Here is a 23499-nt window from a genome sequence, read left to right as displayed (position 1 = left end):
CATCTGCGCACAATAATAGAGTTTTAGCCCACTGAGCCAAAACCCAGGCATTAGTATAGGGACCTATTGCATGTCTTCAGGTTTAGGCAAGCTTACTCATCAGAGATCTTAGTGTACTTCTGTCGTCAGAAGCTCTGCATGAGTTATGCAATTCAATATCAAGTAATACTTGCTCTCAATGATTAATCAGAGTCCTACCTGCTCTCAAAGATTGATCAGAGTCCTACCTTCTCTCACTCTCAATGATTAGTCATAATCCTAACTATGTACTTACACTATATTTAATTCCTATGATGTCTCTCTCTGTCTCCATCTGTTTCCTGAATGATGGAAGGCTGCAGTAACAGTTGTCTCTGGTGGGAGTGTCCTCTCAGTCAGTGGTGACCTCGTCATGACTCACTGCATTGTTCACACGCACACACACACACACACACACACACACACACACACACACACACACACACACACACACACACACACACACACAGACACACACACACATCCATATTGACACCATACACTCACACTTAGAAATTCTTTCACAATCTGCCACTCTGTTTATTATCTATACTGATTGCCAAGTAACTTTTACCCCTACTTACATGTTCATATTACCTCAATTACCTCAACTACCTCATACCCCTGCATGTTACTCGGTAAGGTAATCCTTGTACATAGCCTCATCATTGTTATTTGATTATGTTACTATTTAAATTATAGATTTTTTACTTGTTAACTCTGCATTCATGGGAAAGGGCAAATAAGTAAGCATTTCACAGTAAAGTCTACACCTGTTGTATTCAAAGCATGTGACAAATAACATTTGATTGAACCCCTTTGGCCCCCTCCTACATGTTCAGTCTTCAGTCTCCCCAACAACACACACAGAATCCTGGACAACCATGCCTATCAGTGGGCCTGGCCATGTGGTCACCAGGGAGATAGTAGCCTAGACTGAAACTGGCAGATCTCTAGTTGAACTAGTGGTTTCAAACAGCAGCTTTAACAGGAGGAGGTAGATGAGCAGACCCAGTAGTGGCTGATCTGTATGAAGATTAACTACTCTACCAGCAGCATTTAGTCTGCTGACTAATACAATACAATACACACATGTTCTGATAATAGTTGGGATATTTAGCTGAACAAATTCAGTAACATTTTTGAGCGCAAACGTATAAAATTAGTAGATGAAAAGTAGCTTATTAACCTTAAAGGTTTTCTATGTAACGGATGGATGCACTCTTTATATGTGGGTGCCGCTCTGTATTGTGTGTTGCGCGCGCCATCTCCCAGCCACAGCCCATCGCTACACTGCCACGCCCCGCCCCGGGCGTAAGGGGTCTCCCCCATAGAATGTTAAAAAAAATATGTCTCTCCCGTCAACAGCTTGAGCAGATAGAGAAAGAGAGGAGGAGTATGACATCACAATGGCCCGCCCATTCAGCATTAATCTATATTTTCTATGGGTCCCGAGTGTGTATGTGTGTGCAGTTGAACAGTTTCGAAGGAGAAAAGCAGAATAGCAGGCAAACCTAAACGGAGAAGTGGAGACGCACCAATGAGGCTAAAAACCACGTTGTCTTTTTAATTATTAAACTAGTCCATTTGGAGAAGTAACGTCGGGATCGAGTTTAGGTAGGTGTGTGTGTGTATGTGCGTGCGCGCGCGCGCGTTTTTGTTCTGTCTGTTTGAACGCACAGTACACAAAGCAGTGCGCCTGCTTTGGTTATAACATATACATTGGGCCGACTGTAGTGTTCGATATATAATAATCTAGTTTTGTTTAATATTCTTAAAACAAAGCCGCAATGATAAGTGTTGTATTGGAGGTTATAGAAAAAAACTGAAACTCGGGGCTCATTGTTGCTTCAGAAGCGCATGTTGTTTTTCTTACGAACGGGACAGTGAAGAAAGAAACAGCATACATTTAGAATCAGACCGTTGTTTCGCCCATCTGTCTGCCTCCAATCAATCCTTATAAACGTGAGGAAGTTTAACCTATGAGTTTATGAAATATGTTATTTTAAATCTTATGAAGCAATGTGTGTGAGTGATTTTTGTACTTATTATTATCGACAGATAGGACTGCAGGCTACATATTGTTACTGAAGTGGGCTAAGATTCCCGCTTTATCAGGTAGGTGCCTTTTGTTATTTTGGAGTTGGAGTTGCTGAAGTCTGAGTGATCAACTGTTTATGAGATTGTGTGTCCCCCAGTGTTTGACAGCATCATATAGACATGCCATGATGAACTGCTCTGCTGTCTGGAGCACATGGCCCTAGTAATCACTGACACACTGGTATATCACTGTCAACCAGAAATCCACTGTGTGTGTGTGTGTGTGTGTGTGTGTAGTCAGTAATAACATATAGACAAGGCTCCTTCTGACAGCTACAGTAGTCAAACTTGAACCATACTCAACTCAGAAGTATCTCATATCTATCAGACAGAAGTGAAGCAAGGTATAGGAGAGAGTCAATCTCGAGGTCCATAAAATATTCTATTCTACAGATACTAGTTGGAATTGACTCAGAACTCAGAACCACATCTTAAGTAAAAAAGTCATTGGGTCACAGAGGAAATAATTGTCTTGAGTAATTTCTCTGAAGTTCACTTACAGTAATCAGGGGCTGCCAGAGAGTTGGAGGGGATAAATACGAATAAAGGGTGAGCAAAAGAGAAGGAGATGGGAGAGATGAGTGAAATAGATGAATAAGAGAAAGGGAGAATATGAATGAGTGAGTTGCACTGTGTTCCAGAGTAGAGAGAGTGAGTGAGTGGGGAAGAGAGGGAAGTGCCAACACATGTGGTAGTCATTTAGAAGGCAGTTTGCTTTACATCTGTTTTCTGATCTTTGAACTACCCCCTCCTTTTCTGTCTTTTTCTCTCTCTATCTTGCTCTCGCTTCCCCTGATCCTGCTCTTTCTTTGTTCATCATGTTTCCCGTATGGGACACACACACACACACACACACACACACACACACACACACACACACACACACACACACACACACACACACACACACACACACACACACACACACACACACACACACACACACACACACACACACACACACACACACACGGGTTCCATGGGTTCTCCATGGAATGCAGACATATCATCCCCAGTGATATATCAAGGATATACATTACCAACTGCAATGTGCAGCAATACGCCACAAAAAGATGTCTGTCTCAGGTATTCTGGAATGGAATGTGTCCCTGTCTCAGGTATTCTGGAATGGAATGTGTCCCTGTCTCAGGTACTCTGGAATGGAATTTGTCCATATTGCCAGTATTCTGGAATGGAATGTGTCCCTGTCTCTGTTATTCTGGAATGGAATTTGTCCATATCTCAGAATACACGTGTGTTTAGGGCCCTCTAGGTATATACTGTACATCGATCAGTGTGCCATATTTCTCTGTGTCGCTGTGCGGTTGGAGTAGGACAACCATGATCATTAGTCAGCAGACTATTCTGAGCAGACCTATACTGCCAATGCTGCACATACCTCCCTCTAGCTCTCGGTCTAGTTCTCTCTCTCTCTCTCTCTGATTTAGTTTCCACTAACCTCCTCCCATATGATTAGCATTTATGAGCCGTAAAGTCTACCTTGTTGCTTATGTGTCTTTGTCTGCGTATTTGTGTGTTTCTTTGTGCAAAGAGCTGGTCTTTTGGGGCTTGATCTGCCTCAGATGACTCCGCTAGAGTTGGAGGTTGTGAGTCTGATTGCCACATGCTCCACATATATATTTGTCTTGGATAAAATCATCTGATCATGTCATAATAAAGACTTGTCTTTGTTATGTGCTCTACAACCACTGGTTCCCTGACAGTAGATCACTTTGCTGAATATGATCTGGATATATGTGTATAGGCTAGGCTAGGCTAGGCTACATAAGATACAGTGCAGATGCAAAGTTTGGTAACATAATGATTCTGTTACCAAACGTTGCATTTGTACTGTTCTTCAAGTAAAATGTGTTTTTGTAAAATGTCCTGTGTAAATTGTAAAACGTAGTCGTTGTGGATAGAGTTGTATGCTGTGTTAAAGTTCTGAATCAGCGTAATTCCTTTACCATGGAATTGTGCGTAACCTATAAGCCAATGAAGTGATAGAACCCTAGAACACAAAGGATTTATTTACACCATGCTGGCGCTATGGTTGCCATGGATCCGCATTATGGCGGCGTGGGAAGGAGGGGGGGGGGGGATCTCTCCCCTTCCCTCTGTGTGTACTAGACTTGATGATAGAGCTGAGGGCTGGAGGCAGTCACACACCTGCAACATGTTTTACTCTCTATTTCTGCCCTACAAATGGTGTTCAATAACATGAATAAAACAAAGGATGGGGCCATACAGCATGTGCTCACACACTTACACACCAACACAGTTGTATTATTACATATTCATACACTACCTCTCTGAATGTTTATGGCATGGAACAAAGACATGAATGCATGCACACACACACACAACTTCTCTATGGTGTTGCATTGATTTCTCTTCATTGGTTTAGGAGGCTCAATCAGAATAAAGTACCATTACCACACCAGCCACTCTATATTTAAAAGAAAATGGGTTTACACACTGACACACACACACACACACAGAAACACAGAGAGACTCTAAAAGCTCCCCTTCCCAACAGTAAGAGAGCTCATCGGGCTGAAGGATACAGGACAATGGGAGTTTGAGCTACATTCATTAGATTAACACCTAGGCTGAATCATATGATAAGACATATGATCCTGTATTATTTAACACACACACACACACACACACACACACACACACACACACACACACACACACACACACACACACACACACATACAGTCTTTCTTCAGAATGGAGGTACATGACAGCATTTCGGTACTCTTTGAGCTCAGTCGGAAACTAAAGTCACCGAGTAGGCCAACTAACTAACTGTTCATAGTTATTATAATGGGCAAGAGTTTCAGAGCCATAATTTGTATTTGTATTTATTATGGATCCCCATTATCTGCTGCCAAGGATTCCACAACACACTGTGTGCCCTCAGGCCCCTACTCCACCACTACCACATATCTACAGTACAAAATCTATGTATACGTGTGTGTATAGTGCATATGTTATCGTGTGTGTGTGTATGCATATGTATGTGCCTATGTTTATGTTGCTTCCCCGCTGTTCCATAAGGTGTACTTTGATCTGGTTTTTAAATCTAATTTTACTGCTTGCATTAGTTACTTGATGTGGAACAGAGTTCCATGTAGTCATGGACTATGTAGTACTGTGCGCCTCCCATAGTCTGTTCTGGACTTTCTGTTCTGTTCTGGTGGCATGTCTTGTGGGCATATTAATATTATTAATATTAGCACTCTGTGGACATCCAAGGGCCAGCCGTGCTGCCCTGTTCTGAGGCAAAAAAAAGTCCCTTTTTGTGGCACCTGACCACACGACTGAACAGTACACCAGGTGCGACAAAACTAGGGCCTGTAGGACCTGGCTTGTTGATAGTGCTGTTATTATGGACAGACTTCTCCCCATCTTAGCTGCTGTTATATCAACATGTTTTGACCATGACAATTTACAATCCAGGGTTACTCCAAGCAGTTTAGTCACGTCAACTTGCTCAATTTCCACATTATTTAGATTTAGTTGATGTTTAGGGTTTAGTGAATGATTTGTCCCTGCGGCTCTTTGTTAAGTGTTACAGTCATTTTAGTTGCTGTAGTAGCTGACATGTATAGTGTTGAGTTATCCGCATACATAGACACACTGGCTATACGCAAAGTCAGGGGCATGTCATTAGTAAAGATTGAAGAAAGTAAGGGGCCTAGACACCTGCCCTGGGGAATTCCTGATTCTACCTGGATCATGTTGGACAGGCTTCCATTAAAGAACACCCTCTGTGTTCAGTTAGACAGGTAACTCTTTATCCACAAAATAGTAGGGGGTGTAAAGCCATAACACATACATTTTTCCAGAAGCAGAATATGATCAATAAAATCAAAGCCGCACTGAAGTCTAACAAAACAGCCCCCCACAATCTTTTTATTTTCAATTTCTCTCAGCCAATCATCAGTCATTTGTGTAAGTACTGTGCTTGTTGAATGTCCTTATCTATAAGCATGCAGAAAGTTTGTTGTCAATTTGTTTACTGTAAAATAGTACTGTATCTGGTCAAACACAATTTTTTACAATAGTTTATTAAGGGTTGGTAACAGGCTGATTGGTTGGCTATTTGAGCCAGTAAAGAGGGATTTAGGTAGAGGAATGACTTTTGCTTCCCTCCAAGCCTGGGGGCAAACACTTTCTAGTAGGCTTAAATTGAATCTATGGCAAATAAGAGTGGCAATATCGTACACTACTAAAAAATGACAATGCTTGTCTTTAATAATTTGGTCAGATATACTTGGATATGTAGTATCAGTGTTTGTTGCTGGCATTGTCAACAAAAGTTACACCCATTGAGCTGCAATAATCACATAGCCAGTTGTGAAGAGAAAGAATCCTGCTAAAGCATTCAATGCCACGATTCAGAGGGCACAGGGCCAGATATGATGGGTCTTTTGTTAGTGTCAAGCAGAGAGTCAATCAGCTCTTTAAAATCCAGTTTCAACTGTTCAGAGCTGCCCTTCATAATGTCATTAAAACCACATGGACTACGATAGAATCGATTTCCATGTCCTGGCCTAGTACATTCGGGAGCAGCTTAGTAATTTCATTTACTCTCGCTCATGGATAGGACATTGTTTTTGCATCAGGAACGGTCACAATTCTTACCATGGACCTGCCCAAAATCACGGCTGGCGAGAAGGATGAGGAAATCCGTCCACTCCCATGCTTCACAGGATTCAAAGAACACTTTATGGACTGGCGAGAGCCAGGATAACTTGAGCCCGTTGCTCCCTGCACCTGGTGCAGGCCTCCGACAGATGGAGAAGCCCCGCTCGACCCAGAGCAGGAACGGTAGATTGACGACTTCAAAATCGTAGTAGTAGGCACTGAGGCTGCAGACACAGGCACCAGGACGGCGAAACTATTTGTTGTTTCCGCTCCGGGCCTCTCGTTGGGAGTGTAGACTGCTTTGCGGGAGGCCGCTACCTTCGACTTCCACAGCTCGTAACATGCGACCATCGTTGATTGCCTTGCTCCTCTTGCTGTGCACCTTTAACTCCACTATCAGATGGGGGAGGTCCGGGCAACACCGGCCAGTCTGATAATGACAAACGACAAGTCGGAGATGCACCCAACAAGCGTGAACGCTGTCCAACCACCGGTATAGAAAATGTTAACATTCCACTCTGCATTTTCCCCAGTTTCTTACATAGACTGGCAACCTGTGTGATCAAGGAATCCACCTCAAGCCTATAATTCTCGGGCAAGCAAACAATTGCCGCATTGGAACTCTGAGTGATCCGTTTTTTTCTCGAAACAAAGCTTAGAACCGTTCATTTATTTCTCCAGGCAAGGAGGGCTCCATTGCAAAACTCATCTGGTACCAACTTTGTTAGCTTGATGACTAGCAGCTTAGCGTCTCTGTCAAGCAGTATATTGAAAATAGCTTGTTGACAAAAAAGATCGAAAACATTTTTTGTCTGTATATTGTGTTTTGCTACATTACAACTCCTGATTCGTGCTGCAATTTACAAAAAAAAAAAAAGAGAACAAAGACAGTGTATGATGATAACTCCTATTAGTCTGCTATTGGGACACCTGGTTGTTTGGTGACCAATGTGTTCGATTAGTGTTTGTGTTTGTGTACCATTACCCTGTTCTGTGTGTGTGTGTTTGTGCCCCTGTGGTGTATGTGTATCTGTCTGTCTCTCACTGTTATGGTATCAAACATGTTGCTAATGGAAACAGTTGTTGTAGATGCTGTTTTTTGCAGCAGCATGTAAACAAAGGAGACCTAATCCGCGCTATCATACCCTCCATCCAATCAGGGCTTAGCTCACAATAAGAGATCTGCATGGGTCTGACTGTCTGTTCAAACGGTGTGTGGGTTTGTTGAAGTAAGGTCATTCCTCCTCGTGGTGGTGTCTGACCTAAAGTGAAGAGATATGGCTGGTCAGATATACCTTAAGCATTCCTATGCACACATGTGTTGGTCCCATCTGTGAGGGGGTATATGTGACCCATAGAGCTGCCATTGTGTCAGGGGGACAGGAGAGAGGGACAGCTGCCACCCAAAACAGCCCCCTCTACCCCACCCCCATCATTTGTGAGGCTGGTGTCCAGCAGGGGTGTGTGTGTGTGTGTGTGTGTGTGTGTGTGTGTGTGTGTGTGTGGGGGGGGGTTATGAACAGCCTTTGATATCCCCTTGTCTGTCTGGAGGACAAGATATCGTTAGTTACACAGCCACCTGTGTATTTCACTCTACTATCCTCTGTTCTCTGAGGTGTGTCCTGTATGTGTGGATGGGGCCGTGCTCCAGTATTACAATAGTTCTGCAGGTTCATCACATTCCTATGGCGGGACTCAAACTGATGCCTCTGCTCTTTCAATGAGCTCCGTTCAGTCTTTATTCTGCCTCTGACCCTGCCAGTCATAACGTGTGTGAGTGTGTGTATGATAACACAAGCCTCTCCTTGAAAAATAACCCTTAACAATGGGGGAGGAACATGACTTCACTTTTCCCTCCCAGTATATCTATTTCGTGTCAAACTAAGGGATATGCTAAAGCTCATGGATAAATACCACACTCAGTGCCTCAGAAAATCTGTTGAGTTAAAACAGACAGTTTGTCTTCACAGGTTTCAGAGATACATTGGGTTTTAATGTAGAACTGGGACCAATGAGTTAGCTAGTTTGTTAGTTAGCTAGTTTGGTTCGTTAGTTACTTAGTATGACACAGAAAGCTCCTAACAACAGGAAGTACACATTAAGTGGAGCCATCTCACTGTACAGTGTGGAGATTGCCCCACAGGAAGATGCCTGGGTGTGGCAAAGAGAGGGAGAGAACATCTCTGTACAGATAGGTTTATGAACAAAGCTACATATATCCTTTGCTATAAACCCAACGTTGAATTGCATTGAATTCATTATACTGTATGTCGGGCAGAGTTGAGCGTTTGAATCAGGAATGTTTCCTTTCACTACCTCTACAAGCCGAAACGTGAAATGAAATAACCGGGTGGTCCTTTTGGCGGTAGGAATGTGAGACAATATATCCACCGGAAAGTACAATTACATCATGTGCACAAGATGAAAATACATGCACTAGCACATGCTTCAGGTGATATAAATCTGAACACACTACCAGCACTTTGAAATGTCAAAGAAATGATACTTTTTAATGGATATATTATCTCAAATTCCAATCGTCAAAAGGAACAACCGCACTGGCAACTGGTAAAGTATGTTAACATTTCATTTTATTCAATGTTCTGGCTTGTAGAGGTCGTGAGAGGAAACTGATTCCTGATTCAAACAGTAATTTCTGCCCGACGTAGAATTGAATCCTAACTCGAGCCGCTCGTACACTCTGACCATGGCATGTTAAATGCTCAGGTCATGGTTGGGAAATGCTGTTGTTGCACTTTCACTTCCCAGAAAAGACAAGTTTGCACAAGCTGCAATGGACAAGAATGGTGTACTTGAGAAAACCAACATTCTCTGTGCCTGTAGACATGATGTTGTGGTGTGTCTCTTGGCTGGTAGCTATACTGCTAAATCCCTCAGTGGAAGGCTGACACTGATAGGATGTGTTGTACTTGGGCTGTCTCACTGTTTTCACTGTTCCCTGAGGAATGACATCAGGGCTGATTAGAGTTCACAAATGTTCCATTTCACTGTTTCAGTATTCCCAGTGTTATGAATTTACAGCCTTACAGGGCTCCTCCTAGTGAACTGAAGTGGCGTTTGTAGTTCAGTTCACATTCCTAGTGTCTGACACACAACATGCCTGGCATGACTCACTCAGCTCTATGTGGGTGTGTGTTCTGAGAAAAGTCTGATGTATAGAACCAGAACCCCAATTTGATGTCATTCAGTGTGTGTGTGAAGGGAGCGGTGATCTCCCAGCAGTCATTCAGGGAAGAGACCCTAAAATTCCAGCCCTCTCCTCAGCCCCTTCAAATTCGAGCTCTGGGACAGGAAATACTAACCAAACCTCAGCCACCCGAAACTCATTCTGGGTGTGTGCGCTTCGTGTGGGGACCTGAGTGAGAAACAACATCTGAGCTGCTAAATGTCACTGTTCCACATATTCCTCCGTTCCCCCTCCTCCTCCTCATCTCTCCATCTCCCCTCTGTCAGTTAGAAGGCTGTATATCTCTATCTTTTTCTCAGGGTTTTCTTCATAGCTAAATGTTTTTATTTATTTATTTATTTCACCTTTATTTAACCAGGTCGGCCAGTTGAGAACAAGTTCTCATTTACAACTGCGACCTGGCCAAGATAAAGCAAAGCAGTGCGACATAAACAACACAGAGTTACACATGGAATAAACAAACGTACAGTAAATAACACAATAGAAAATCTATATACAGTGTGTGCAACTGTAGTAAGTTTGGCGATGAGTATGAAGCGAGGGCCAGCCAGTGAAAGCATACAGGTCGCAGTGGTGGGTAGTATATGGGGCTTTGGTGACAAAAATGATCGCACTGTGATAGACTGCATCCAATTTGCTGAGTAGGGTGTTGGAGGCTATTTTGTAAATGACATCACCGAAGTCAAGGATTGGTAGGATGGTCAGTTTTACGAGGGTATGTTTGGCAGCATGAGTGAAGAATGCTTTTTTGCAAAATAGGAAGCCGATTCTAGATTTAATTTTGGATTGGAGATGCTTAATGTGAGTCTGGAAGGAGAGTGTACAGTCTAACCAGACACCTAGGTACTTGTAGTTGTCCACATATTCTAAGTCAGAACCGTCAAGAGTAGTGATGCTGGACGGGCAGGCGGGTGCGGGCAGCGATCGTTTGAATAGCATGCAATTTGTTTTACTTGCATTTAAAAGCATTTGGAGGCCACGGAAGGAGAGTTGTATGGCATTGAAGCTCGTCTGGAGGGTTGTTAACACAGTGTCCAAAGAAGGGCCAGAAATATACAAAATGGTTTTGTCTGCATAGAGGTGGATCCCCGAGAATCACCAGCAGCAAGAGTGACATCATTGATGTATACAGAGAAGAGAGTCGGCCCGAGAATTGAACCCTGTGGCACCCCCATAGAGCCTGCCAGAGGTCCGGACAACAGGCCCTCCGATTTGACACACTGAACTCTATTTGAGAAGTAGTTGGTGAACCAGGCGAGGCAGTCATTTGAGAAACCAAGGCTGTTGAGTCTGCCGATAAGAATGCAGTGATTGACAGAGACGAAAGCCTTGGCCAGGTCGATGAAGACAGCTGCACAGTATTGTCTTTTATCGATGGCGGTTATGATAACGTTTAGGACCTTGAGCGTGGCTGAGGTGCACCCTTGACCAGCTCCGAAACCAGATTGCATAGCGGAGAAGGTACCGTGGGATTCGAAATGGTCGGGGATCTGTTTGTTAATAACTTGGCTTTCAAAAACTTTAAAAAGGCAGGGTAGGATAGATGTAGGTCTGTAACAGTTTGGGTCTAGAGTGCCTCCCCCTTTGAAGAGGGGGATGACCAGCGGCAGCTTTCCAATCTTTAGGGTTCTCAGACAATATGAAAGAGAGGTTGAACAGGCTAGTAATAGGAGTTGCAACAATTGCAGTGGATAATTTTAGAAAGAGAGGGTCCAGATTGTCTAGCCCAGCTGATTTGTAGGGGTCCAGATTTTGCAGCACATTCAGAACATCAGCTATCTGGATTTGGGTGAAGGAGAAATGGGAGAGGCTTGGGCAAGTTGCTGTGGGGGGTGCAGAGCTGTTGACCGGGGAAGGGGTAGCCAGGAGGAGAGCATGGCCAGCCGTAGAAAAATGCTGATTGAAATTCTTGATTATCGTAGATTTATCGGTGGTGACAGTGTTTCCTATGCTCAGTGCAGTGGGCAGCTGGGAGGAGGTGCTCTTATTTTCCATGGACTTTACAGTGTCCCAGAACCTTTTGGAGTTTGTGCTATAGGATGCAAATTTCTGTTTGAAAGCTAGCCTTTGCTTTCCTAACTCCCTGTGTATGTGTGTGTTGTGTGTTGTTGTGGGGGGTAGGGGGGCATATCTCTCCCTCTCACTCTGAGGGCATCTGAACTACATGAACAAAGTGAAAGGGGTTCTCTCAACCTCCGACCTTACAATAAGCAAGTGTAATTTCCCATAATTTAGATTATTTTAGTCTAAATCATCTCACAACTTGCACTCAACTGTCATTGTTCCACCATCACCATGGTGACCAGTCATCACTCACACCCTCGGCACCAGGCCAACAACAGAAAGTTTGTGTGTGCATGCCGACATACGTGAGTGTGTGCGTGCATGTCTGTTGAAACTTGTAGTGCTGTTGTTAGTTCAGACACAACGAAGAGCAAGCAATGCTGATGCAATATCCTAGTGCAGCACTCTGTGTGCTGTGCCAGGACTGTCATTCAATTAGCCCTAATGCCGCCTGCAAGGGTAGACACAGGGACGCACATGCACACCTCCTTTACACAAACACACCTCCTTTATACACACACTCACACCGTCATTCCCTCCCTTCCTTCCTCCCTCTCACTCTTTCCTACTTAGAAATATAAACACAAATGGACACCCAATCAGAAAGTGCTCACCCATTAGTTCACTCATTAGTATTTCTTTTGAGATGTTGACACCCTCTGATTCTACCTGTCTCTCTCTCTCTGTTTATTTTTACCTTTCACCCCTATCTCCTACCCGCTGGTTTCCCAGTGTCACTCACAAACAGGATGTGAGGTCATAGTCGCGTAGAGGTCGTGGCAGGGGTGACATGCAAAGAGTAAAAAAGAAGATGAAAACTGCAGTTTGACTCCTCTCCTCTCCTGTGTGGGCAGTGCAACAGTGTCCTCTGAACATATAGCAGTGTGTTTACAGTGTTAGTTCCTCTGTGTTGAGGTTGTCGGACATAACTGGATCTCAATTGCATGCTCGTCTCGTCCTCTCTACTCGCCTCCTCCTAGGTCCCTCTCCTCTGACATTCTTCTCCAATGGGTTTTGAGAGGGAGGCAAGAGGACGCGAGAAGTATGCAATTGAGATTCTCCAATAAAAGCCGTCTGGTTCCTACACCTATAACAATGAAGGAGCTGTTTTAATTGGGATGCCTGGAATAGCAGGAAGTGCACTCCAGAAAAGTAATGTACACACACACACACACACACACACACACACACACACACACACACACACACACACACACACATACACATACACACACACACACACACACACACACACACACACACACACACACACACACACACACACACACACACACACACACACGCGGTGTTGAAAGCTTTGACCTATAAATGGTGATTGGGTCTTAGTGTTGACAGATATGTCCCACAGGATAAGGTGTGTGTGTGTGTGTGTGTGTTTTTTTTACTGTCATGTGTGTCACCTTCCTAGGCAAAGGATTCATCTGGGGAGTATGACCACACAGACGGTTGAGTGACCAACTAGATGGGAACGAAAGGACAGAGCTCTCTGTGACAGTATTGTAGTGCGCAAGTCTGGTGGCAGTATGTCACACCTCTAGGGAATGTCTGTCTGTTTCAGGCAAGAAGGGAGAGGACATGTCTCCATACTCTTCCCTTTTATTATTTTTTAAAACCCACAGGTAGATTTTCCAAACTATATTTTCATCAGTCCGGTCGTCCTTGATAATTGGTCACGAAGAAAAGGAGATGAAAAGGAGATGAAGATAGTAAAAGCAGACTATTGAGATGTAGCCCGTCTGGGACTTTAGGGGGGACAGTAGTTGAGCGTTGGCCCTTTCAACTCCCTATGTCACTTCCTTTTCCCAAGAGGCGAGGAAGTGGAACTGCCACCAGATGTGTTAAAGCCAAACGGATGCTTTCTTAAAATAACACCCCCACCTTTTGCTCCACCCCCACCTGCTTGCTCCACCCCCCACCTTTTGCTCCACCCCCACCTGTTTGCTCCACCCCCACCTGCTTGCTCCGCCCCCCACCTGCTTGCTCCTCCCCCCCCACCTGCTTGCTCCACCCCCCACCTGCTTGCTCCACCCCCACAATCAGCACACGCACACCCACAGCACAGACACGCACACCCACAGCACAGACACGCACACCCACAGCACAGACACGCACACCCACAGCACAGACACGCACACCCACAGCACAGACACGCACACCCACAGCACAGACACGCACACCCACAGCACAGACACGCATACACACAGTATGCGTGAGCACACACACTATTGCCTTCATATGAAATACACAGGGGTTCTGTGTAGTTATGATGGCAAAACGTTTTGTTTTGTTCAAGTGCAATGTCTGCACATGTATACCCCACATGGTGTAAAAAACAATAGTCTCATCTCTCACATCATGGGATCTAAGTATCATCTTTCTGTTTTTCTTTGTCGACTGTTCCTCTCTGAGGATGTTCCTCTCATGCAAATACTTAGTACATCTGGCCCTCATCAAGAGAAAAACCCCATTCAAAACGTGTGGGAGACATGGTTGTTTATCCGTCGCTTTGTTATGTAACTGGCTCTTTGTTATGGTCTTCACTGGGATGTGAGGCAGCAGCGAGCTCTAGTGGTGAGATAGAAACATTACATATCTTCAGGGCACTTGTTTTTAATGGGACATACAGTATTACAGCTCCATGCTTGTGATGTTATTATTGTTGTTGTACTTTCAACACACCGGCTTACACACAGAATCAACTTTCAATTTATGATGTTTAGAACTTATATATATTTTTTCTTTTATTATGAATTAGGCTGCAGGCCTATATTGCAGATGGGGTGTTTTTGGTCATGTAGCCTACACTGCGTGATGCTGATGATCCATTCTGAGAAATGCTTCTTATGTCATAGGCTATGAAATGTTACTATTACCTAAGTAATGCCCACAGTTCTAACATCAGAGTACTTTTGGCCTAGGCTACTAATTCATAGAAACACATACACATTGGAATGCGACCAATTACACACCTAGCTCACCTTGGAACTCTGAGAAAGAGAACAGCTTGTTGTCGGTTATTTGACGTTTCGAGAGAGAGAGAGAGAGAGAGAGAGAGAGAGAGAGAGAGAGAGAGAGTGTAGTGGGCTGCTATTAGATAATAGTGCATCTCATCAAAGCTCATTCCAACCAGAGGCTCCATTCTCCCCTCAGTAGAATAGCTGCATGCACACAGACCAGCAGGAGCTCCTCTGTTTTCTCTTCTCCTGTCCAGAGGTCATACCAGGCTATTGATAGTACAGTACCACTATTATTATTATTACTACTATGAATTCAAATCAATAGTCCAGATGGCAACTATGTGTAGAATACCAGTTTTTCCTCACCTCCTGCAGGGTAAGTTGGAGAGTTTGTAAAAATGTGCGTTGTTTGATGAACACTTGACGCCTTCTAGTCGGTCTTATTATGCATATGTTTTACTGATATAAGTGTATCTCATAACTTTTTATACCTGGCTATGGTAATGAATGGATACGGGGTTAGATTTATGCATGTCTGTGTGGGTACTGTTATCCTGATTGTCAGTAGTTGTGGCGTTATGAAGTTATCTGTGTCGGGATAGCCATATTTCATGTTCTATAATGAGTTTTCGAATACAATGGATTATCTCCAAGGGGGAAAAGGGTCTTGGACACACAAATCAGCTGTAGGCTATATGAAATAGATAGAGCATCTATCTAGAACATATAGGCTACTATCCATACATAGCACTCATTTATTTGGTGGGTGCAGGAAATTGTGCTCTGATGATCTGAATAGATTACCAAATGTATGAAATGGAAATGTGTCGCCTTTATATTTGGATATTGAAAGCAGTTTGTGAGAATAGGTCATGAGATGAACTCCCTGTTTGATGATTGATGTCTGATTGGCTTCGCAACTAGTATTCTATGTGTGTAGTAATATATCCCAATGCAATCTCTGTATAGTATTTTAAATACAGAATATCCATACAAAGAAGTGGAGATTTGTATATGTTTGTATTGTTGTTCTCAGAGCAGCATTTGAGAAACCTGCAGTGAGAGCAGTCTGTCTGTATGCAGATATGGTTCTCCTTATGGAGAATAGAACATTCCTGTGGTGGAAGGGAATGATTATGTAACTCCAGACTCTGCCATCAGTAGTGGGGGTCGTAATGTCTGGGCACAGAAACACACAATGCCTTAAAACAGCTACATGTAATGGTGCCTACAGTGAGGTGTGATTTTAGAATGTGTGTGTGCGTATGTGTATATATGTGTGTGAGAGAGAGAGAGAGTGTGTGAGTGTGTGCTTGTGTAGTTAACCATTACAGTAGTAAATTAATCAAGTAAATTAATCATATAATAAATGACTAATAACATAATGAATCCCCTCAGATCGGTGTGTGGACACAGGTCTGTCTCTGTCTCTGGGCAGGAGTGTAATGGCCGAGCCGGACTATCTGGAGGGGGACTGTGAGGAGCTGATCAAACCCAAGAAACTGTTGAACCCAGTCAAGGGCTCCAGAAACCACCAGGACCTCCATCGAGAACTCATGATGAACCAAAAGAGGTGAGGGTACTGGGGGCAATACTGGGGCAACACAACACACACTTCACCTCTCCTTCTTCCCCTCCATTTCTCCTGTTTCTACTGCATTTTCTTCCCCAGTTGTCTGATTCCCTGATCCCTGTCTTACTCAAAAGAGGGAAACTGTAAACAAGTTTCTATTCATCAATGGAGGATAAACACCAGTTTAGCTTCCATTGACTGACCCACACAGGGCTTATCACTGTGTTATGGTAGACATAAATCCTGGCCCTGACTGAGGATGGATGAAGTCCAAGACAATGATGGTGGTTATGAACAGTTTATAACCCTCACCTTCAACTCAGACTTTTGACTGTGTGATCTATCAGAGGTTTATGATCACCTACCGTTTCTGTTCATAATCCAGTGTTTCCTCGGGGTCAGATAGGTTGTCCTACGTCTATTGGTTAAGGTTAGGATAGAGGTTTTAGTTAGCTGATCCTAGATCTGTTGTTGGGACTGTGTGACAGCGTTCTACTGCGGCGTGTTGCTATGCTATGACATCCTGTATCGGGGGTCACCCCGGGGGAGACGCATCACAGTAGTGTTATGAAACTTTAATAAGAACTATTATATAAAACCTTTAGTGCATTCTGCTGTCTCAGATCTATTACGTAAAAACATGCTCTTACTGCACGGAAATGTTCCTCCTACCCGAACACTTTCAATATTAGTATAGCACAGAAGCACACGACAATCACAATCTATAACTTTTACAATTTATAATGGTGTTTCCGGTGAAAAGCTCTGCCTCTGCAGTGAGTGGGTGGGTAAAATAAATGGGTGGGTCTTGGTAAATTCAGAATTTTATTTTAGATTTTTTTTGGGCTGAATGTTTTTGTAGTACCTTCAGTTGCCACTGGGAAAGATGTAACAGAATGGACCGTGGCAGCAAATCACACTGGTTATGAGTGCATGCTCATTTGTGTTCATGTGTGACTGTGTGTGCGTGTGTTTGATAGCTTCAGTGCTGACGCTCAAGTCTGTCTTTTCTCATGTTGCTATGCTATGCTATATATAAACACACACACACCAACACAGTGTGTACTGTTGACAGTTACATCACTGTGCCCAGCCTGTTAGCATGCTGCACAGAACCATGTGCATTATGGACAAGAACACAGGGCTCCGGAGTATGGAGGGATGGAGAGAGGGGGGAAAGAGTTAGAGGGAGTGGGTTAGGGGTGAAATAGAGATGGACAAGGACACAGGGCTCTGGAGTATGGAGGGGTGGAGAGAGGGGGGAAAGAGTTAGAGGGAGTGGGTTAGGGGTGAAATAGAGATGGACAAGAACACAGGGCTCTGGAGTATGGAGGGGTGGAGAGAGGGGGAAAGAGTTAGAGGGAGTGGGTTAGGGGTGAAATAGAGATGGACAAGGACACAGGGCTCTGGAGTATGTAGGGATGGAGAGAGGGGGGAAAGAGTTAGAGGGAGTGGGTTAGGGGTGAAATAGAGATGGACAAGGACACAGGGCTCTGGAGTATGTAGGGATGGAGAGAGGGGGAGTTAAGGGAGAGTTAGAGATGGACAAGAACACAGGGCTCTGGGTTAGGGGTGAAATTAGAGATGGACAAGAACAAAGGGCTCTGGAGTATGGAGGGGGGGAGTTAGAGGGGGGTGAAAGAGATAGAACAAAGGGCTCCGGAGTATGGGTTGGAGGGGGGGAAAGAGTGAAATAGAGATGGACAAGAACACAGGGCTCCGGAGTATGGAGGGATGGAGAGAGGGGGGAAAGAGTTAGAGGGAGTGGGTTAGGGGTGAAATAGAGATGGACAAGAATTGTGTTTGTGTTATGTGTGTTTCAGTGTTGGTATGAGGTATATATGTTAGACTATTGATTTAGAAATGATATGAAAGAGGAGATGTTTTGACAGGGTTTTAGATTTCTTTGTGGAGGAGATGAGGGGAAAAATACATAGGAGAGAGGATAGGAGAGGAGAAGGAGAGGAAGAGGATGGAGAGAAATGTTTGGGGTGTAGCGGATTAGTGATGAGAGAGATGGATGGGTGAGAGAGAGAGAGATGGATGGATAGATGGAGGGAGAGAGGGGCAAGGGAACGTTGTGCAAGGAGGACTAGAACACCATCTCCCACAGAGGGTCTCTCACTCTCCTCAACTACCTCTGATGTTCAGTCACACATACACACGCGTGTGCACAAAGAGAACTGCATCTTTGAGACTAATTTAACCTCTTTTCAAATCACTTACTCAGGTCAGGCTGAAAAAAAGGTCAGGCTAGATATAACACACTATTCTATCCTACTAGATATTGTCTATTCAGAACACTCATTTACGTTCTCCTGTTTTTGTCCTACTGAACAACATTTTCAATTAAAACCAGGGCAATCAATAATGTAGTTGAACACTGCATTGAATGAATTGAAAACAACAGTGTTTGAGGGTTCAGATTTTAGGCTTTAATATAATGGTAATATTGTAGTCATCTCACTAATAGGTGTTTGTACTCTTTCAGATTGAATATCTGAATCCTAAATCCCGAACTTTACACAGTAGTATAACAACAAAACGTAAATGCCTGTTTCATCAATGGCATGTCATCTCTGGCAGAAGGGACAGCTCAATGAAAGAAAGGGACAGCTCAATGAAAGAAAGGGACAGCTCAATGAAAGAAAGGGACAGCTCAATGAAAGAAAGGGACAGCTCAATGAAAGAAAGGGACAGCTCAATGAAAGAAAGGGACAGCTCAATGAAAGAAAGGGACAGCTCAATGAAAGAAAGGGACAGCTCAATGAAAGAAAGGGACAGCTCAATGAAAGAAAGGGACAGCTCAATGAAAGAAAGGGACAGCTCAATGAAAGAAAGGGACAGCTCAATGAAAGAAAGGGACAGCTATATTAGGAAAGAGGTTGATATGATTTGTAGACAGCCGGATACTTTTGATTGATTGATGTTCACTAATCGTGTGTCTCAACACTGATCTGTGTGTATGGTCAGGTCAAGACCCGCCGCCATCATACATTTCATCACATAATCTCAATCTCCTAGTCCCAATCCCAATTCCTGTCCACTAATCTGGGATGGTTTAGCTTTATGTAACTTTCTCTGAATATGAAGTGACAGATCAATGTAGAACTGCCTGTCTCTGTCCGTACTGTAATCAGGTCAATTATTAGTTGTGTGTGTCTGTGTAAGTAAAGTGCCTTGTCATTGGCTGTGGAAGTACTATAATAACATATGTGATTGGTTGCTTCTCCAAGGGGCCTAGCTCCCCAGAACAAACCAGAGCTCCAGAAGGTTCTGGAGAAGAGGAAGAGAGAGCAGGTCCTCAAGGCCCAGAGGGAGGAGCAGGAGGCCCACACCAAGAGGAGCGACCTGGAGATAGAGCTCATGAAGAGACAACAGAAACTAGAACAGGTAGACACACACACACACACACACACACACACACACTGTGTTACTCATACACACCCAACACTGTAAAGATGGACAGACTGACAGCATTTGAGAAAATAAATACAGAGAGAGAGGGAAAGGACAGTTGGGGATCACACACAAGCTAACATGTACTTGTACTAACATGTAAACTAACTTTCTTGTCTATCTGGTATGTTTAGCTTGAGTTGGACCAGCAGAAGGATGAGGAGGAGCAGGAGAACACCCCTGAGTTTGTGAAGATGAAGAGCAACCTGAGAAGGACCAAGCAGGAGGCCAATGGGGAGGAACTTACCACTTAGGGAGCCACGGGTGGTGTGTTTGTGTGTGTGGAAAAATAGAAAGCAACTGTGTACTGTACATAGAGGAATGTTTGTGCATATGTGAGTGTGTGTGCCTGTGTGCAGATTCAATGGCACATGTTATCTCATATGGACTTCCTGATTTATCTGACCCTGTTGAGAAAGACTTAAAGACTACAGACCAATTTGTCTGCCCACTACAGACCAGCAGTACTACATACCTCTTTGTCTGTCCACTACAGTACTCCCCTTACCACAGTACTCGCCTCACCTCAGCCAGAGAGGAGACTTAGCCACCTGTACTCACCTCAGCCTCTCCACTCAACACACGGACGGAGAGGAGACTTAACATGAACGTGCTACACGTGAAGAACAGCCAGTCAATCTTCTGGGGAGGTCTGATGCAGGGACCAACAGAACCAACACAGAGTTTCCATTCCCTCTGTCTCCTGTCCACCCTTCTCTCCAGCCACAGAAAGCTCTCCTTTATGTTGTTGTTGTTTTCATTATCAGAACCCAGAATGGAAAAGCAGACACTGGATGGACTCTTGAAGCTGTGTTTTGTAAAAATGCCAAATTAATGTACTGTTGTTATTTATGTTTATGTTTTTAGTATTTTAGCCCCATGTAGGGAGATAGACACCTCAGATTAGTTTTACAGCTCAGTGTGTGGAGCGTGAACAGAGGGATATACTACAAAGCAGGATCAATGAGTCAGCCAGCTAACTTTGATAAACAACCAGAAATAACTTCGATTTTCTGGTTAATTAAGAAATTCAAATTTTAGATATGTGTTTTTGGTTGTTAAGTCAATTAGAGCATGCCATTTCAAAAGTATAAAAAAAGTAAGTTATTTCAGAATATTTGGGCAAGTTAGCTGGCCAAGTCATTGATCCTACTTTGTAGTTTATCCCTCAGGAGAGGACAAGTGTGTTTTTGTGTGAAAAAAACACCCAAATATTTTTTTTTTTCAACATGCCACTTCTTCAGCTAATGCTATTTGAAGCAATACTAGAACTCCCCAAAGTGTGCAAGTAGTCTTTTATTTCTATAATTATAATAAATAGATTTTTTTAAATGAATAAAGGGGATAATAACTTAGTCTTATTTTGGATGTGAGGTCGGCAGAGATGATGTCTCATACCAGGAAGTAAGTGCACATGGGAGCCAACTATTCCAATAATTGCATTTGGTTCTATGCTTCGTTTATGTGCTTCTCTGAATCTCTGGGTAAGATTGTAAGACAATCCTCTCCTCTGTCCCTCTGCAGATTCAACATCTTATTTTAAATAAATATCATTTAACTGCTCACACTCCTCTGTGTGTCGTTCTTCAAAAATGTGCTTATATATACACTGTACCAGTCAAAAGCTTGGACACACCTACTCATTGAAGGATTTTTCTTTATTTTTTTGTATTTTCTACATTGGAGAATAAGGCATCAAAACTATGAAATAACACATATGGAATCACGTAGTTACCAAAAAAGTGTCAAACAAATCAAAAATATATTTGAGATTTGAGATTCTTGAAAGTAGCCACCACTTCCTTGATGACAGCTATGCACACTCTTGGCATTCTCTCAACCAGGAATGCTGGAATGCTTTTCCAACAGTCTTGAAGGAGTTTCCACATATGCTGAGCACTTGTTGACTGCTTTTCCTTCACTCTGCGGTCCAACTCATCCCAAACCATCTCAATTGAGTTGAGGTTGGGTAATTGTGGAGGCCAGGTCATCTGATACAGCATTACATCACTCAATCTTGGTCAAATAGCCCTTACACAGCCTGGAGGTGTGTTGGGTCATTGTCCTGTTGAAAAACAAATGATAGTCCCACTAAGCGCAAAACCAGATGGCATATTGCTGCAGAATGCTGTGGCAGCCATGCTGGTAAAGTGTGCCTTGAATTCTAAATAAATCACTGACAGTGTCACCAGCCAAGCACCATCACACCTCTTCCTCCATGCTTCACGGTGGGAACCACACATGAGGATATCATCCGTTCCCCAACTCCGCATCTCACAAAGGCACAGCGGTTGGAACCAAAAATCTCAAATTTGGACTCATCAGACCAAAGGACAGATTTCTACCAGTCTAATATCCATTGCTCGTGTTTCTTGGCCCAAGCAAGTCTCTTATTATTATTGGTGTCCTTTAGTAGTGGTTTCTTTGCAGAAATTCGACTATGAAGGCCTGACTCACGCAGTCTCCTCTGACCAATTTACATTGAGATGTGTCTGTTACTTGATCTCTGTGAAGCATTTATTTTGGCTGCAATCTGAGGTGCAGTTAACTGTAATGAACTTATCCTCTGCAGCAGAGGTAACTCTGGGTCTTTCTATCCTGTGGCGGTCCTCATATGAGCCAGTTTCATCATAGAGCTTGATTGTTTTTGAGGCTGCACTTGAAGAAACTTCAAAGTTCTTGACATTTTCCAGACAGACTGACTTTCATGTCTTAAAGTAATGATGGACTGTCGTTTCTCTTTGCTTTTTTTGCTGTTCTTGCCATAATATGGACTTGGTCTTTTACCAAATAGGGCCATCTTCTGTATACCACCCCTACCTTGTTACAACACAACTGATTGGCTCAAACACCTTAAGAAGGAAAGAAATTCCACAAATTCACTTTTAACAAGGCACACTTGTTAATTGAAATGCATTCCAGGTGACTACCTAATGAAGCTGGTTGAGAGAATTCCAAGAGTGTGCAAAGCTGTCATCAAGGCAAAGGGCGGCTACTTTGAAGAATATCAAATATAAATATATGTTGATTTGCTTAACACTTATTTGATTACTACATGATTCGGCAGGCTATCCAATTGGTAGTTACAGTCTTTTCCCATCGCTCAACTCACGTATGGACTCGGGAGAGAGACGAAGGTCGAGAGCCATGCGTCCTCCAAAACAAGACCCTGCCAAGCTGCGCTGCTTCTTGACACACTGCTTGCTTAACCCGGAAGCCAGTGGCACCAATGTGTCAGAGGAAACACAGTCCAACTGACAACCTCCACAGGAGTCACTAGATTGCGATGGGACAAGGATTGTGCGTCACCTCATGGGTCTCCCAGTCATGGTCAGCTGTGACACAGTCCAGGATCGAATCCGGATCTGTAGTGATGCCTCAAACACTGCAGTGCCTTAGACCGCTGCGCCACCCTAGTTGTGCAATTTTACATCACA

At 43.5% G+C, this 23499-nt stretch overlaps 1 protein-coding gene across 6 annotated transcripts; it reads left to right on the top strand.

The window, feature by feature from the left end:
• The first annotated feature begins 1401 nt into the window (after positions 1 to 1401).
• LOC112218610 (protein FAM107B-like) lies at positions 1402 to 21625 on the top strand. Of its 6 annotated transcripts, none has more exons than XM_024425863.2 (5): positions 1402 to 1635; positions 2080 to 2136; positions 16469 to 16603; positions 19840 to 19996; positions 20197 to 21625. In XM_024425863.2, the coding sequence occupies exons 3-5, from the start codon at positions 16476 to 16478 to the stop codon at positions 20314 to 20316; spliced, it is 405 nt and encodes a 134-aa protein (XP_024281631.1). In that variant the 5' UTR covers positions 1402 to 1635; positions 2080 to 2136; positions 16469 to 16475; the 3' UTR covers positions 20317 to 21625. The 6 variants fall into 6 exon arrangements, with proteins under 6 accessions (XP_024281631.1, XP_024281632.1, XP_024235310.1 ...); XM_024379542.2 differs by having other exon boundaries at positions 1404 to 1635; positions 16429 to 16603; XM_024379544.2 differs by lacking the exon at positions 1402 to 1635 and adding an exon at positions 1701 to 1983 and having other exon boundaries at positions 16429 to 16603.
• Positions 21626 to 23499: the final 1874 nt, after the last annotated feature.

The sequence above is a fragment of the Oncorhynchus tshawytscha genome, linkage group LG19, assembly GCF_018296145.1.
Source record: "Oncorhynchus tshawytscha isolate Ot180627B linkage group LG19, Otsh_v2.0, whole genome shotgun sequence".
Classification (NCBI taxonomy): domain Eukaryota; kingdom Metazoa; phylum Chordata; class Actinopteri; order Salmoniformes; family Salmonidae; genus Oncorhynchus; species Oncorhynchus tshawytscha.
The sequence above is the reverse complement of the archived record's forward strand: the minus strand, read 5'-3'. Positions and strand labels throughout refer to the sequence as shown.